Source organism: Mytilus trossulus, chromosome 12 (assembly GCF_036588685.1).
Source record: "Mytilus trossulus isolate FHL-02 chromosome 12, PNRI_Mtr1.1.1.hap1, whole genome shotgun sequence".
NCBI classification, from domain to species: Eukaryota; Metazoa; Mollusca; class Bivalvia; order Mytilida; family Mytilidae; genus Mytilus; species Mytilus trossulus.
Genome location: NC_086384.1, coordinates 12363608 through 12377867, shown reverse-complemented (window position 1 = coordinate 12377867; position 14260 = coordinate 12363608). Strand labels below are relative to the sequence as shown.

The window sequence follows — 14260 nt, the reverse complement described above, 5'->3', positions numbered from 1 at the left end:
TTGCTTTACCTGATCAACTGTATAAGCAGCTTCACTTGGAGCAACATGTTCATTTATTTCTTCCATCTTTTCAGCAAACACTTTCCTATCTTCTGTCCATTCAATAGATGCCACTTGTGTCCCTAAAACCTTCACATTATACTTTTCTAATATGCCTTGTTTTGTCAATTCTATCCCACAATTCAATGCTGTTTGACCACCAAAGGTCAACAAAACACCATCAGGACGTTCACTTTTTATCACCTGAACAGAAAACATTATCAAGTTATAAATATCTTCCAAACTTTTATTCTCATAAATGAAAAGCAAAAGGTGGTTAATTGTGTCTGTAACTGTTCCTGGCTGTATATAAATAAATTTGTAGACAAACAACTGCTTATAATCTTTCAACTTTAAGGCATAAATTAGCATTCAATAAAGGTTGATTATTACACACCTAACCCCTACAAGCTTTTATTGTTGGTGAAATTATTGTATGAAAACTCAAACACAATGTGAAAGAACTGACAGTGGTTAATATTCAAGCATTTATGTCAATGACATACCTGTATGACATATTCTGGTGTGATAGGTAAAAAGTAGATTTTATCTGCCAGTCCTTTCGATGTCTGCACTGTGGCAATGTTTGGATTTATTAACACTGTCTGTATGCTTTCTTCTTTCAAAGCTTTTATTGCCTGAAAAAATAATAATATATAAATTGATAACATAACAAGACTAAAAAAAACATGTGGTCATAAAATACTAAACTGTGAAAATCATATCAACATCTTAACTTTAAATACATAGAGCGAATTTAATCAATTTTTTTTTAAAGTGTCAACTAAATAGTGAATTACAAAATCTATGTTGATAACAGATATGAAAACACCAATAGAGTTGTTTGTCATACTCTAAAGACAGCTAAAATATCAAAAATCAATACATTCTGCTGAATAGAAGTGGTAAAGTTTTAATTTTGAATCAATTTTTATTAATATTTCTGCTGTTTTTTCAGAGTTATCTCCCATTTCAATGCAAATCTCCATAGCAATTTTAAAATTGTGATGTTTTATTTAGTCTTTTTCAAGTTATATGCTGTTGCACCTTTTTCTGTGTTTATTTGGGGTATAAATGTTTAAGATTAAAACTTGAAAATCTTCTGTTGCAATCCCTTTAAGGTTACAGTCAAATTAATGCTTGATTGAACTATGAACTTTTAAAACTTCTACCAAGGACATATAGCTAACATTATATATCCCCTTGCTTTTACCAGCCAAAATTAGAAGAAGTTTATCAAGAGAGTAGTGTTTAAAGAGGTTATTGTAAAAATCTCTCAGTGGGTAGATTACCATGAAAATTCCCTAGTGTTAAAAACATCTAGTCCATTATGTCCACTTTACATGGTCAATGAAACCAGAATATATTACCTGTGAACCGGAGTAATAAAATTCTCCAGCTTGGCCTATAGATAGTCCATCAGAGCCTAAGATTAGATATATTACCTGTGAACCTGAGTAATCTAATTCTCCAGCTTGGCCTATAGATAGTCCACCAGAGCCTAAGATTAGATGTATTACCTGTGAACCCGAGTAATCGAATTCTCCAGTTTGACCTATAGATAGTCCACCAGAGCCTAAGATTAGATGTATTACCTGTGAACCTGAGTAATCGAATTCTCCAGCTTGGCCTATAGATAGTCCACAAGAGCCTAAGATTAGATATATTACCTGTGAACCTGTGTAATCAAATTCTCCAGTTTGATCTATAGATAGTCCACCAGAGCCAAAGATTAGATATATTACCTGTGAACCTGAGTAATCAAATTCTCCAGCTTGGCCTATAGATAGCCCACCAGAGCCTAAGATAAGAACTTTCTTTGGTCTGGTACTAGCCACAGGAGGTACATGTACAGGTGTCTGTAGGGCCATATTAAGTCGGTCTTTTACTGTTAAACTGATAAAATAAAACATAAAGATATATTCTTATTCAAACAGTTGAAAAAAATACATAATTCCTCTGTGAAGACTGCTTACATTTATAAATTGGAAAACTAATATTCTATTTACAACGAAAAGGAATATTTAATATATCTTTCTCTTATTCAAATAAATGTAGTTAATGTTTTAAAGTATTAAAAGATGCTGAAAGTCCAAAAATTCTGTCAATCTTTTTAAAAAAAACAGGAAAACATACAACTAAGAAAATGGTCTAATTTTTTTCCAGACTACATTTTGACCTCTTTCTGTCATTTTATATATATGTTTTGGTGTTGAGCTGCATTCATATTGATATATATCCCTCATCCTTTATTCAAATCACAAATCAGTTCATTTGTTTTACATTGTCTTATCGGGGCCTTTTATAGCTGACTATGCGGTATGGGCTTTGCTCATTGTTGAAGGCCGTACAGTGACCTATAGTTGTTAATGTTTGTGTCATTTTGGTCTTTTGTGGATAGTTGTCTCATTGGCAATCATACCACATCTTCTTTTTTATATCATGGAATAATTGTTTAGTACAACATATCCACTTTCAGACTGAAGACAAAATACCTTGTATGTCAGATAAATAAATAGTTCATTAATATTGGTCTACCAACCAACCTTTTGTTCCCCTTCTTGTGAGCTCTTACTTGGTCCAAAAACACATCGAACAAGGACTCAAGATCTCTTGGTCCACCCATATGTTCTGGATGAAACTGGACACTACAAAAATAGTATCAAAAGAAATGACATAGACAGGATTCAAGATCTCTTTGTCCACATCATATGTTCTGGATGAAACTGGACACTAGAAAAATATTATCAAAAGAAATAACATAGACAGGATTCAAGATCTCTTGGTCCACCCATATGTTCTGGATGAAACTGGACACTACAAAAATATTATCAAAAGAAATAACATAGACAGGATTCAAGATCTCTTGGTCCACCCATATGCTCTGGATGAAACTGGACACTAGAAAAATATTATCAAAAGAAATAACATACTTGTTTTTCTGTTTGTTACATATATTTTTTTTCATTTTTTTTTTTACTGAAATGAATAATTCTCAACTGTATATACATGTTACACTGACCATAGGTTTATCTCCCCATCCCCTTTTTCTTTATAAATAAAAACTTGTCTCAAAACTGTTTTGTTAATAACACTATAGTTTCAGTTAAATAGCAATGAATGCTACAGAAATTTTTGCCTTTCAACATTGCACAGGAAAGTTAAGTCCATAGAATACTCACTTGGACAAGAAAGTTTACTTAATATGACAAAAATAGATAACTCAGATCAACTCGGTTCTTTTTTAAAGAAGTATGGTTCTTCTTACTTGCACATTGTGATTACCTGACAGTGATTTCCTAGCATTGAACTAGAAAGAATATTCTATTGATACAGCGAATGATTATATTTCAATTGATTGATGATAAGTTAAAACACGACATACCTATAAAAAGGTTTGGAGGTATGGACAACACCTTCATTTGTTTTATCATTGGCATTGGTAAACAATGGCTGCCATTCTTTTGGTAAATTTGCAACATCAACGGCAAAACCATGATTTTGTGTTGTTATAAAGCATCTGATTGTGTTGTCATAGATACATGGCTGATTATGTCCTCTGTTTCCATATCTGTAAAAAAATAAATTTGTAAAACACAAGTCTAGAAAGTGCAATTTGAATTTCTATCACTTTAAAAAAAAATTGAGATTTATAATGCTATAAATAGATGTAGCATGTAATATATTTATAGTATAACTAATCGCCGTATTTGAATATAAAAAATGAGACAACGCGTGACCGAACGACGCATGGATTAAACGAGTGCGCAGCACGAGTTTAATCCATAGCGGCGTTCGGTCACAAGTTGTCTTATTTTTTATATTCAAATACGGCGATTAGTTATACTTTTTATTACATTGTCAAATTGCTTTTTTTTTATGAAATTAATGTAGAAAGTGTAAGGAACTATATGGTTTTCCTACGCATGTTTTGTTTCGACGTTATCGACGTCTTGACAACGCCTATTGTTGTATGACGTCAGAGAGTGAAATAACCACGTTTATTTCACATGTGAAATTATCGGATTTATCTAACTGGGAAATCAATGTAATTCATTGCAACCAATGTAATAAATATATATATGTAACCTTTGATTTTTCTCAGTACAATAAATTCATCTTGAAAAATTCAAACAGACTTTATTTTTATCAAAACATAAACAGTTGACACAGAAAATGTCTTGCTTGTTTAAAGATAAAGATATATATCAAACATTAGAAATTGCTAATAATTAAGGTATTCTGAAACGGCTTACTTCCTAACCACTCTCAGTGATATCTACTATATCTTTATTAAAGAAAGCAGCAAACACTTGTGCATTAAAGTTTAAACACACCAAGAATCATGCTTAAAACCCATCCACATTCAAAATAGCATTTTAAGTGGGTCTCATTGGATCTAAGCATGACGCGGGATTGCTGATTTTTTGTAAGCGTGACACGTGAAAGTCAAGTTATTGTGTCATGAAAACTAGGAATGAGGTCTTGTGGGACCCAGGAAATGACAAAACTAGAGGCTCTAAAGAGCCGGTGTCGCTCACCTTGGTATATGTGAATTAAACAAAGGAAGCAGACAGTTCATGACAAAATTGTGTTTAGGTGATTGTGATGTGTTTGTACATCTTACTTTACTGAACATTCTTGCTGCTTACATTTAACTTGTCCGTGTAGTTTCAGTGGAAAATGTTAGTAAAAATTTACAAATTTTACGAAAATTGTTAAAAATTGATTATAAAGGACAATAACTTCTTAGGGGGTCAATTAACCATTTTGGTCATTTTGACTTATTTTTGAGTCTTGAATTGTTGTACATTATTGCTGTTTACAGTTTATCTCTATCTATAATAATATTCAAGATAATAACCCAAAACAGCAAATTTCCTTAAAATTACCAATTTAGGGGCAGCAACCTAACAACGAGTTGTCCGATTCATCTAAAAATTTCAGGGCATATAGATCTTGACCAGATTAACAATTTTACAACTGTCAAATTTGCTCTAAATGCTTAGGTTTTTGAGTTATAAGCCAAAAACTGCATTTTACCCCTATGTTCTATTTTTAGCTGTTGCTGCCATCTTGGTTGGTTTGCCCGGTCACAAAACACAGTTTTAAAACAAGATAGCCTAATAATGATTCTGGCTATGTTTGGTAAAATTTGGTCCAGTAGTTTCAAAGTAGAAGATTTTTGTAAAAGTTAACTAAGATTTACGAAAAAATGGTTAAAAATTGACTATAAAGGGCAATAACTCCTAAAGGGGTCAACTGACCATTTTGGTCATGTTGACTTATTTGTAAATCTTACTTTGCTGAACATTATTACTGTTTACAGTTTATCTCCATCTATGATAATATTCAAGATAATAACCCAAAACAGTAAAATTTCCTTAAAATTACCAATTTAGGGGCAGCAACCCAACAATTGGTTGTCTGATTCATCTGATAATTTCAAAGCAGATAGATCTTGACCTGATAAACAATCTAACCCCATGTCTGATTTGCTCTAAATGCTTTGGTTTTTGAGTTATAAGCCAAAAACCGCATTTTATCCCTATGTTCTATTTTTAGCCATGGCAGCCATGTTTTTTGATGAAATGGGAATTAAAACATAGACTTTATTCGAAATACCCTAGGAATCAATCAGATGAAGTTTGGTTTGAATTGGTTCAAGAGAAGATTTCTGTAAAAGTTGACGACGACAGACGCAGGACGACGACTGATGACTGACTCAAAGTGATGGGAAAAGCTCACTTGGCCCTTCGGGCTCGGTGAGCTAAAAATGAGAATTGCTTACGTATATAGTGTAAGCGGGATACAGGAATCTGACAAAACATTAAGCGGGATCCGGGATCGGAACCCCCCAATGAGACCCCTTTTTAACAACATTGTTAAAGAAGCTGTCAAACTAAATTTTTATAACAATGAAAATAAAATTAATCCCCTATTTCATATTCATAAAGTTCAGAATTTAGTATAGTAACTTCCAAAAAAATAAAGCTTTTGCATTTACTTTCAATTGATAATTTTAGTTGTATGTATTTACAAGAATAACAAATATCATCCAAAACAAATACACACTTCATTTTATATGTTGAAGCACCAATTGCCAAAGACAAAAGTTGATGTCCAAGACATATTCCAAATATGGGCTTGTAGTCTGCTTCTTTGATCAGCTGATTGAGATTCTGTATAGTCTGTTTACACATTTGTGGATCACCCGGTCCGTTGCTAAGAAATAAACCATCATAATCTAAAATAAAATAAAAAATATTATCCGAAGTCTATGTTAATATTTTAAGTTATCATTGTAACAAATTGAATAAACAAATAGGGGCTGAAATAAGATATTAATCTGAAATGTCAGCCTAAACCAATAACTAAAGAATTGCACAATTACACAAATAAACTATTTCAAAAAATCTGTAAACGAATTTTGGAAACCCTGTGTCTTGCCTTAGACAGTGGATGACATTGTAAAGGTGTTTGCTGCGAAAAAAAAACCAAGTCCATTTCTCAGTAAGAATGGAAAAATGGTAAAGAAATTCATAAAATTTTTGAATGGTATAATAATTTTTTTTTGAATGGTAATGAAGAAAGCTTAAACTTCACACACTATCTAATTGATACCTCACAAAAAAATACAAAATATTCTCTAAAGCTTAACAGGATCCTAAAGCTCTTGTATCTTAAATTGGTTCCGGACTAATAAGTTAACATCTTGAAAAATCTTACCTTTGCTTTTGAGTGGATAATCCCATGGAACTACTGTGACATGTGCCCCACGCTCACACAGACATCGAATCTGATTGTACTTTATACCACAATCAACTGCTACTATTTTAACATCACCTTTAGGATTATAGTCCACTGGTTTCTAGAAAGATATGATAATAATTAAGGAAGAAAACTTTATTACACCTCATAAACTTGGATAATCTTGTACACCAACCAACCTTTGACAAGTTACTGACAAAAAACAGAATCGTAAATTACATACAAATTATCAATTGTTCAAATTATTACAAGAATAAAAGAATAAATATTGCTCTAGGATTCAATCTGGAATAGTAAGCAGAGTTTGCGAAAATAGTCGGTCCTGTCGGTCCTGACCGCCAAAATGAGGCTCGGACCAGTATTTTGAAACCTAGTGCCGGTCCTGATGACCGATGTAAAAACGGCCGTTGTAGTTCCCTTTTTATCGGTAATTAGTTGCATCGCAACTAATTCCAATACGTGTTTACATCGGTCTTCAGATGTACCTGCAGGTTATTTCCGGTACTGGATTCCTGTTATTATAGACAAGCTGAAACCTATGGAAAACTTAGTGCAGATCTACACGTGGCCTGCTAAATTTGTTCTTGGCAAACAATCGGCGATTGAAATCTTAGATGGAGATAACAAATACTGAGAAAATGATTCAGTTGATGAAATTGATAGTTAAGATGACTATAAGAACAATCAGAAGAACAGAACGTGTCCTTCATTATTAATTTGTCCGTGGCTGTGAAAAATAAAACTAAAAATAATAATAAAGATATATTTGGATAAAATATGTTATTATTTTATATTAGGATTAAATTGACAGATTTTTTTAGGACTGGCAAAAATTTTGTAGGACTGACAAATAATTTTGCTTTGTCGGTCCAATGTCCGACGGGTCAAACTAAGTTTTCGCGAACTCTGAGTAAGTGAATTTTTACAAAACTATTTTTGAAGCCTGCGGAATACACATGTATTTTAAAACCTACCTTTATAGACACTTGTTGTACTAAGTTCATTATGTTTGGATCTTCATATGGAAAAGACTCAGGATCTACTCCTTCCATTATTACCTAAAACAGTAACAGTATAATAATTCTCATTATGGTATTACCCATATAATTAGCAGTGACTTGCAAAATCTATACAATAGACCACTTTCGAGTTCATCCATCACTGGAAAAAACTCGTCAATTAGGCACGCCTTTGTGACATCATTTACCAGATAGAGGGGCTCGCCTGTATCTCTGCACTATTTACGTTCATCAAGCGTCTAAGTGATCGTCATTGTGCAGGATAAACTAGAAATAATTTTTGTTTCGTAGGTACCTAAGCACAATTCCTTAATAAAAGCAGTGCTTATTGTCAATTATGATAATATAGTTTGCCGAATAAATCCTGCAATATATTATTATAATTTTCTAACCACTCGTTCAACATTGGAATGGAAGTGACGATGTCCCTAAACGCACGAATGATGTTCACTAATACCAGAGTTTTTGATGGAAACGCATCAAACTCGAAAGTTGTCTACAGACCTGCCAACTATCCCGATTTTCGCGGTATCATCCCGATTTTTACCCCTCAACCCGAATCCCGATATCGTGATCGTAAAATTAGTCAAAATCCCGATTTTCAACAATTATACCTGAAAAAAAATATTTTTTACCGATTTTGAAGTTTTTCTGATCAATTTTAAAAAATCAATCATTTTACCTGGGGGTAAATTATGACAAGTTAATTACCCTACGCTAATCAACAGTCACAACAGGTGTCATAACTAGTGGTTGTAGGTAATCAGATTACCTAATGGGTCGTGACAGATCTCAAAATTAATTTGGTCAAACAGCCTTTCAATTTTAATCAATTCATCATACAAGCACAATTTGCAACATTTGCCGTAGTTCCACAGCAAAATCATAATTAATTGAAAGATGAGAACTGTAATGAACTCTCAAGAAAACATCGTTTATCTTGAAATCATTTTTGAAATCAGACATCGTGTGTCTGTTGATTTAAAATCGACGCCATTTTGTATACTGTGTTACTGTATAAGCCTCCACCGGTAAGAGCACCTCTGAATACAAAGAAAGATAACTCAAATGTTATCCATTTTCTCATTGATACTGATAAGACCATAAGTAAGAATAAATCAAAATCGGTCTTCATCCTTCTTACTTTAGGACATGTAGTTTTAGGTGTTTTGAGTCAATGTTCATAGATGAGAAGGTCTTTGGAGGGGGTCTCTACTTTGAATCTTTTATTTTTAATGCCATTTTCTCTATTCTTCAGTTAATTTATAATTTAATAGAACAAGAATCATGCAAATAAAAGAAATCAAGCCCTATAAGCTCATCATTAGTATACAAAAAAAAGAAGAGGACTTAGACTATTTTAGGAGTAAAAAACAATGCTCACAGAAAAGTCGCTATAATTGAAACCCTTAAAAATCTTGTCGCGCGCTAAATCCCCCATGGAGATTTTCAAAAGTTGGCAGGTCTGTGTCTATTGATATTAATTACTGAAAACCCAACTTATTTTCGCGGATATTTGATTTCTCCTTTCTCACAGATAATTTATTTAGCATTTAGCACTTTCTAGCCCAATTCACAGAAATTTTATTTCGCAATTTCTACATGTATTTGGTTTAATTAGACAAGGAAAAAGACCTAAGTTTTAAGTTTTCAAGATGATTTATATTTGTGTTATTTCTCTTTTTCTGTAAGTTGCAAAAATTAGTTAGTTCATAGTACTTTAAACACCATTAAATATGACTTATTTCAGATTATCTAACACAGATATTTTTAAGTCTTGAAATGGCGAGAAAAGTACAACAGAAATTTAAGCAATAAGTGTCATTAAAAAGATAAGATTTGATATTATATCAAGCTTTAATGAAACATTCAACATTTTTGATTCATAACTTTCATCTATTCATAGTTTGATATGCATTATTTTGTGGATAGCCCAATACCAACCTTTCCAAGTATAGTTCCTTTTTCCCTAATTCTCTTTGTCAACATTCTTGTATCTATTCCTGCAAAGATGTATGAAAAGAAACTGTTGATTATTTCATTTATTATTTGTACATTAACAAGTATTTTATACATGTACATAATCAGGACCATCAGACATGTTAAATAGTTAACATGGTTAAATAAAAAGAATTTCTTCAATACCAAGTAATTTTTGATAACATTGAGAATAGAAATTAATATTTCATGGGGCATAACTCTTTATCTATCTATTATCTATCTGCACTGATATTAAAATTTGTTCAAGATATTTGTTATATAAACCTATGATACATTTAGTATCATAGAATTCTGGAAAGAACTGTACACACAAGACCACTAATGATGCAATTTTCCATAAAATTAATTTTTCCTAGGGGTATCATTCTTTTAAATAATAATTGATCATCCAAGACATTGCTGATATAAACCGATGATACAAGTATCATAGAATTCCGACAAAAAACTGTATACCTGAGAGCACTTACAAAACAAGATTTAACAGACAGATGGATTGACACACAGTATTTCCATGTTCAACTCAACTCTTTTCACAGGAGAAAATTTTAAGACTTAAACATAAACTTCAATGAATGCTGACAACATAACAGGCAGGTACACATAGATCAGTGTAGGTGGTTGCAATCTTTCTTCATAGAAAATAGATAATTCCATAAAGTACATTGGTTGATTACAGAAATAATCTATTCTACAAACCTGTCACTATATTATTATAATTAAAATGCTTTCAACAATCCTGAAATTGTTGCTATATCTCGTATTTGTTTTGTTTATTGTGTAGAACATGAATCCGGTCATTAGTTGTCCTTGTTTGAAGTGTTCTACATTTCTGGGCTTGCTCAATGTTAAAGGTCACACAATCACCTGTTAACTTCTATGTCATTTGGTCTCTGTTGAATAGTTGTATCATTGGCAATCATACCACATCTTCTTATATTTAACAAAACTGAAACCTACCATACAATGCTGGGATATTGTACTCTTTCAACCAATCGGAAAGAGATTTAATAGCACTCCAATGACTATACTGCTCAGAGAAATCTCCTACAATTAAGGCAGCAACATGGATCTTTGATGACTCAAACCATTTCTTCAGTCCAAATTCATCACAATCATCAGCTGGTATCCCATAATTCCCAATCAGTGGATAAGTCAAGATTAAAATCTGTCGACTGTAGGATGGATCAGTGAGAGATTCTGGGTAACCAACCATTCCAGTCTGAAATACTAAAATTACAAAATAGATATAGAGTTGTAAGCTAAAATTGTTACTAAATATCCTGGAAAAAAAAGAAATTTCAAACCATTTTGAAATCAAAGTAGATCTTTAAGCACCTTAAATGGAATGGCATCTTATTTATTCATCAATAAAATTTGTTGGACCCAAATTTTTGAAAAATTCCACTTTTATCTGATTCAGAATTTTAGGTCTGTCTAATTTTCCTGAGATTATTATTTCCTATTCTCTTAAAGTGTTGAAGATCGTAAATCTTGGAATATTAGTAAAACCAAGGTAGATCGTTCTTTGAACACATCAAATGGTATAGTATCTTATTTAAGATGTTTAATCATATCTTTTGGGTATTTCTGGAAATATTTTGCACCAAATAACACACAACTGATAAGACTTTGAATCTATGCAAAAATTTCAAGTGGTTAATGAAGATTTTATGCCAAAAATTGTGCCTTGTTTGAAAAATTCTCTCTCAAAAAGGCCAGACGCAAATAAAGCCTTTGGCATTATGATGTTGTAAGAAGGTGTTGCATAAAAAAAATAAAGAAAAGCCTTTCTAGACCTCTTTATCATCAATGATCATTTGGACTACTGTTCTGTTTCTATGAAGTTTTCATGTATTTTTCAAAGCACGAATTCACCCGTATGAAAAGCTGCCCCTTTTCCATAAAGCTGCACTAACCATAAAAGAGGCTATGGTAATTTTTCATTAAAATTAACATGCACTTATGGCCTTTAGTACAAAAATGATGTAATCTAATTTAGAAAGAAAAAAAGATATGCAGCGCATATAAATACCCTTGGACCCCTAATTCCTTAACCTTATATCAGGGACCATAACCCCAAAAATCCATACCAAGCTTCCTTTTGTGGTTATAAAAATTGTGTTCAAATTATATTGATTTCTATTTCCTTATACAATAAAAATAAATATCCAGAAACCATCCATCTATGGACAACTCTGACGACGTGATACCAATAATTTGTGTGATCATGTCTGCAGTCGTATAAAAAATCTGATGATTGTATAATCTTAAGGTTATATTGCCATAAATGTGTGTTATTATTGTCTTGCTACTTATGCATGTGTTATGATTTCTATCTAGGAGCATATAATGTGTAGAGTGACTATTAAAAAAAACTTATTTATCATGACTAGGCCTAAAATAAAATATTGTTTGTTTAAATTCCCCTATCCCAACCGACCTAGTCCAAATAATTATGACGTCTTGAAAGGCTATTATATTTTTTTTCTTTAGGCGTCAAAGAAAAAAAATATAATAGCCTTTCAGGACGTCATAATTATTTGGACTACAATCGACCATGCAAAATTGGTGCTACTCATAAAATTTTTATTGTCAAAACTAAGTCAAATATTTTTTTTCATTTTGGATTTTCAGGCTTGCTGGATCGTCTGATAATGTTAAAGCTATTTGAAAAAAAATAATTATTTCCCTACCTACCTACCCACACCTGGCTAGGCAGGGTCAGCAGGCCCGTAGCCAGGAATTTCCAAAGGGGGGTTCGTTTGACTCACAAACTCGACTTTAACAGTCACAATTCGAAACAGAACATTGACTTTAACAGTGCTTATTTGTTTTCAAGGGGGGGTTCGTCCGAACCCCCCGAACCCCCCCTGGCTACGGGTATGGTCAGGATTGGGGAAACAAACAATATTTTAATTTAGGCCCTAGCCTCACAGGCACTTGTTTCTATCCATTGGAAGAACCACTATCAACGTATATTTACTATGATAGTGGTTCTTCCAATGGATAGAAACAAGTGCCTGTGCCTAGCCTATCTATAGACATGAGTATCTTCACTTATGACAGGTCTTGCATCGTCTTTTTTGGTGTTTCATTGAAGAATTTTATGATAAACTCCCTTACCAACTTCTCCTGGGATACTTTTATTCGCTCCAAAATGGATTCCTTCGACTTCAAATCCATCCTCGAGAAGTAACCGTCCTTTCATTGTAGAATCAGCTGAGCCCATAAACCACGTGTTGTTGTTTTTCTACAAAATAAAACGAAGTATTCTCAGTCATCGAGAAAAGACAGGCGTATAACTAAATTTAAACTGAGAGATAATTTTGTTTACTAAACCAATGTAGTATGCATACTTCCTACAACTTATTCTTTCAAAGATAAATTGCGAACTATTGTGGAGATCAACAACTTTTATGCACTCTAATGACCCGCCATTCCCAATGGGGTTTAACCAAAGACCAGTTCACAAACCAGAAAAATACCCGAACAGAGAAGAACCCATATACATTTATATATATATGTAGCTGTTCTCTGAATTGATATTTATTTATTCAAATATTTTTTATTGAAGGAAAGTTATATAAATCAAAATAGATCAAATCAATTTTATATAATTCAGAAATACTTCTTCTTCGATCTTTAGTTTTCATTTTTTTTTACTTTTATTTATTTATGATATTTACAATTTTAAGTTTTAATTTTTACATTTTTTATATATTTTTTTTATAACTATAAGATAAAAACAATAGGCACATTTAGTTTAGATGAGAGTATGTTTTAAGGAGCACCTCACGAGTGAGTGCATCCTTAAAGTTGTAACTAGTGTATGTAGAGACCAGTCAATTACATCTATAATTATAGAAAGACTTATAAAGGGGCACCAGAGTCAGAGATACATAAACAAATTAAATATGATTTTTTTTGTTCAATGAAAAATAAATAGTGGAATAATAAACCGCTTTTAGCAGTCAGTATTGTTTAATTTGATCAAAATATGAAACTACTTGAGAAACACCGATAATGAATTATTCACTTGCAAGTCAACATGGTCAATTTAGTTTAATAAAATTGAGAATGGAAATGGGGACATATTTTGTTTGCAAAAATGATTGTACACAACTTATAACAACATTAGTGACGTCCTTAGTGATATTTTATCCAGAGGATAATTTGTCCCGATAATTTTTTTCCAGGCATGGTATTTCACAGGTTGATTTTATCCAGAGGAGTGAAAATCTATCTGTGTTGTGCGGATAGTATGTACTGGTATATATTTGCCGTACAGATGCTTGTGAAATAGAGTCCCATTAACTACTATGTAAGTTACTCACAATCAATATATACCTGACTATAATTATAAAATGTTTCACAAAGGTAGACCAAATTTGCATAATTTATCAAAGGGAGGTAATTATGAGCAATTTATA

The 14260-nt window shown here is 32.3% G+C and overlaps 1 protein-coding gene across 1 annotated transcript in view; it reads right to left on the bottom strand.

The window, feature by feature from the left end:
• The window catches only part of LOC134693219 (multifunctional protein CAD-like), a 58773-nt gene extending 45482 nt beyond the window's left edge, over positions 1 to 13291 (bottom strand). Inside the window, exons 1-12 of the mRNA XM_063553960.1 lie at positions 13187 to 13291; positions 12954 to 13080; positions 10788 to 11057; positions 9774 to 9832; positions 7785 to 7868; positions 6769 to 6910; positions 6115 to 6286; positions 3425 to 3610; positions 2586 to 2687; positions 1785 to 1935; positions 546 to 677; positions 10 to 243 (exon numbers count right to left, since the gene is read on the bottom strand). Of these exons, the coding sequence (XP_063410030.1) occupies positions 10 to 243; positions 546 to 677; positions 1785 to 1935; positions 2586 to 2687; positions 3425 to 3610; positions 6115 to 6286; positions 6769 to 6910; positions 7785 to 7868; positions 9774 to 9832; positions 10788 to 11057; positions 12954 to 13059 (1638 nt within the window). The 5' untranslated portion in view covers positions 13060 to 13080; positions 13187 to 13291. The remainder of the gene's footprint in view (positions 1 to 9; positions 244 to 545; positions 678 to 1784; positions 1936 to 2585; positions 2688 to 3424; positions 3611 to 6114; positions 6287 to 6768; positions 6911 to 7784; positions 7869 to 9773; positions 9833 to 10787; positions 11058 to 12953; positions 13081 to 13186) is intronic.
• Between the last annotated feature and the right edge of the window lie 969 nt (positions 13292 to 14260).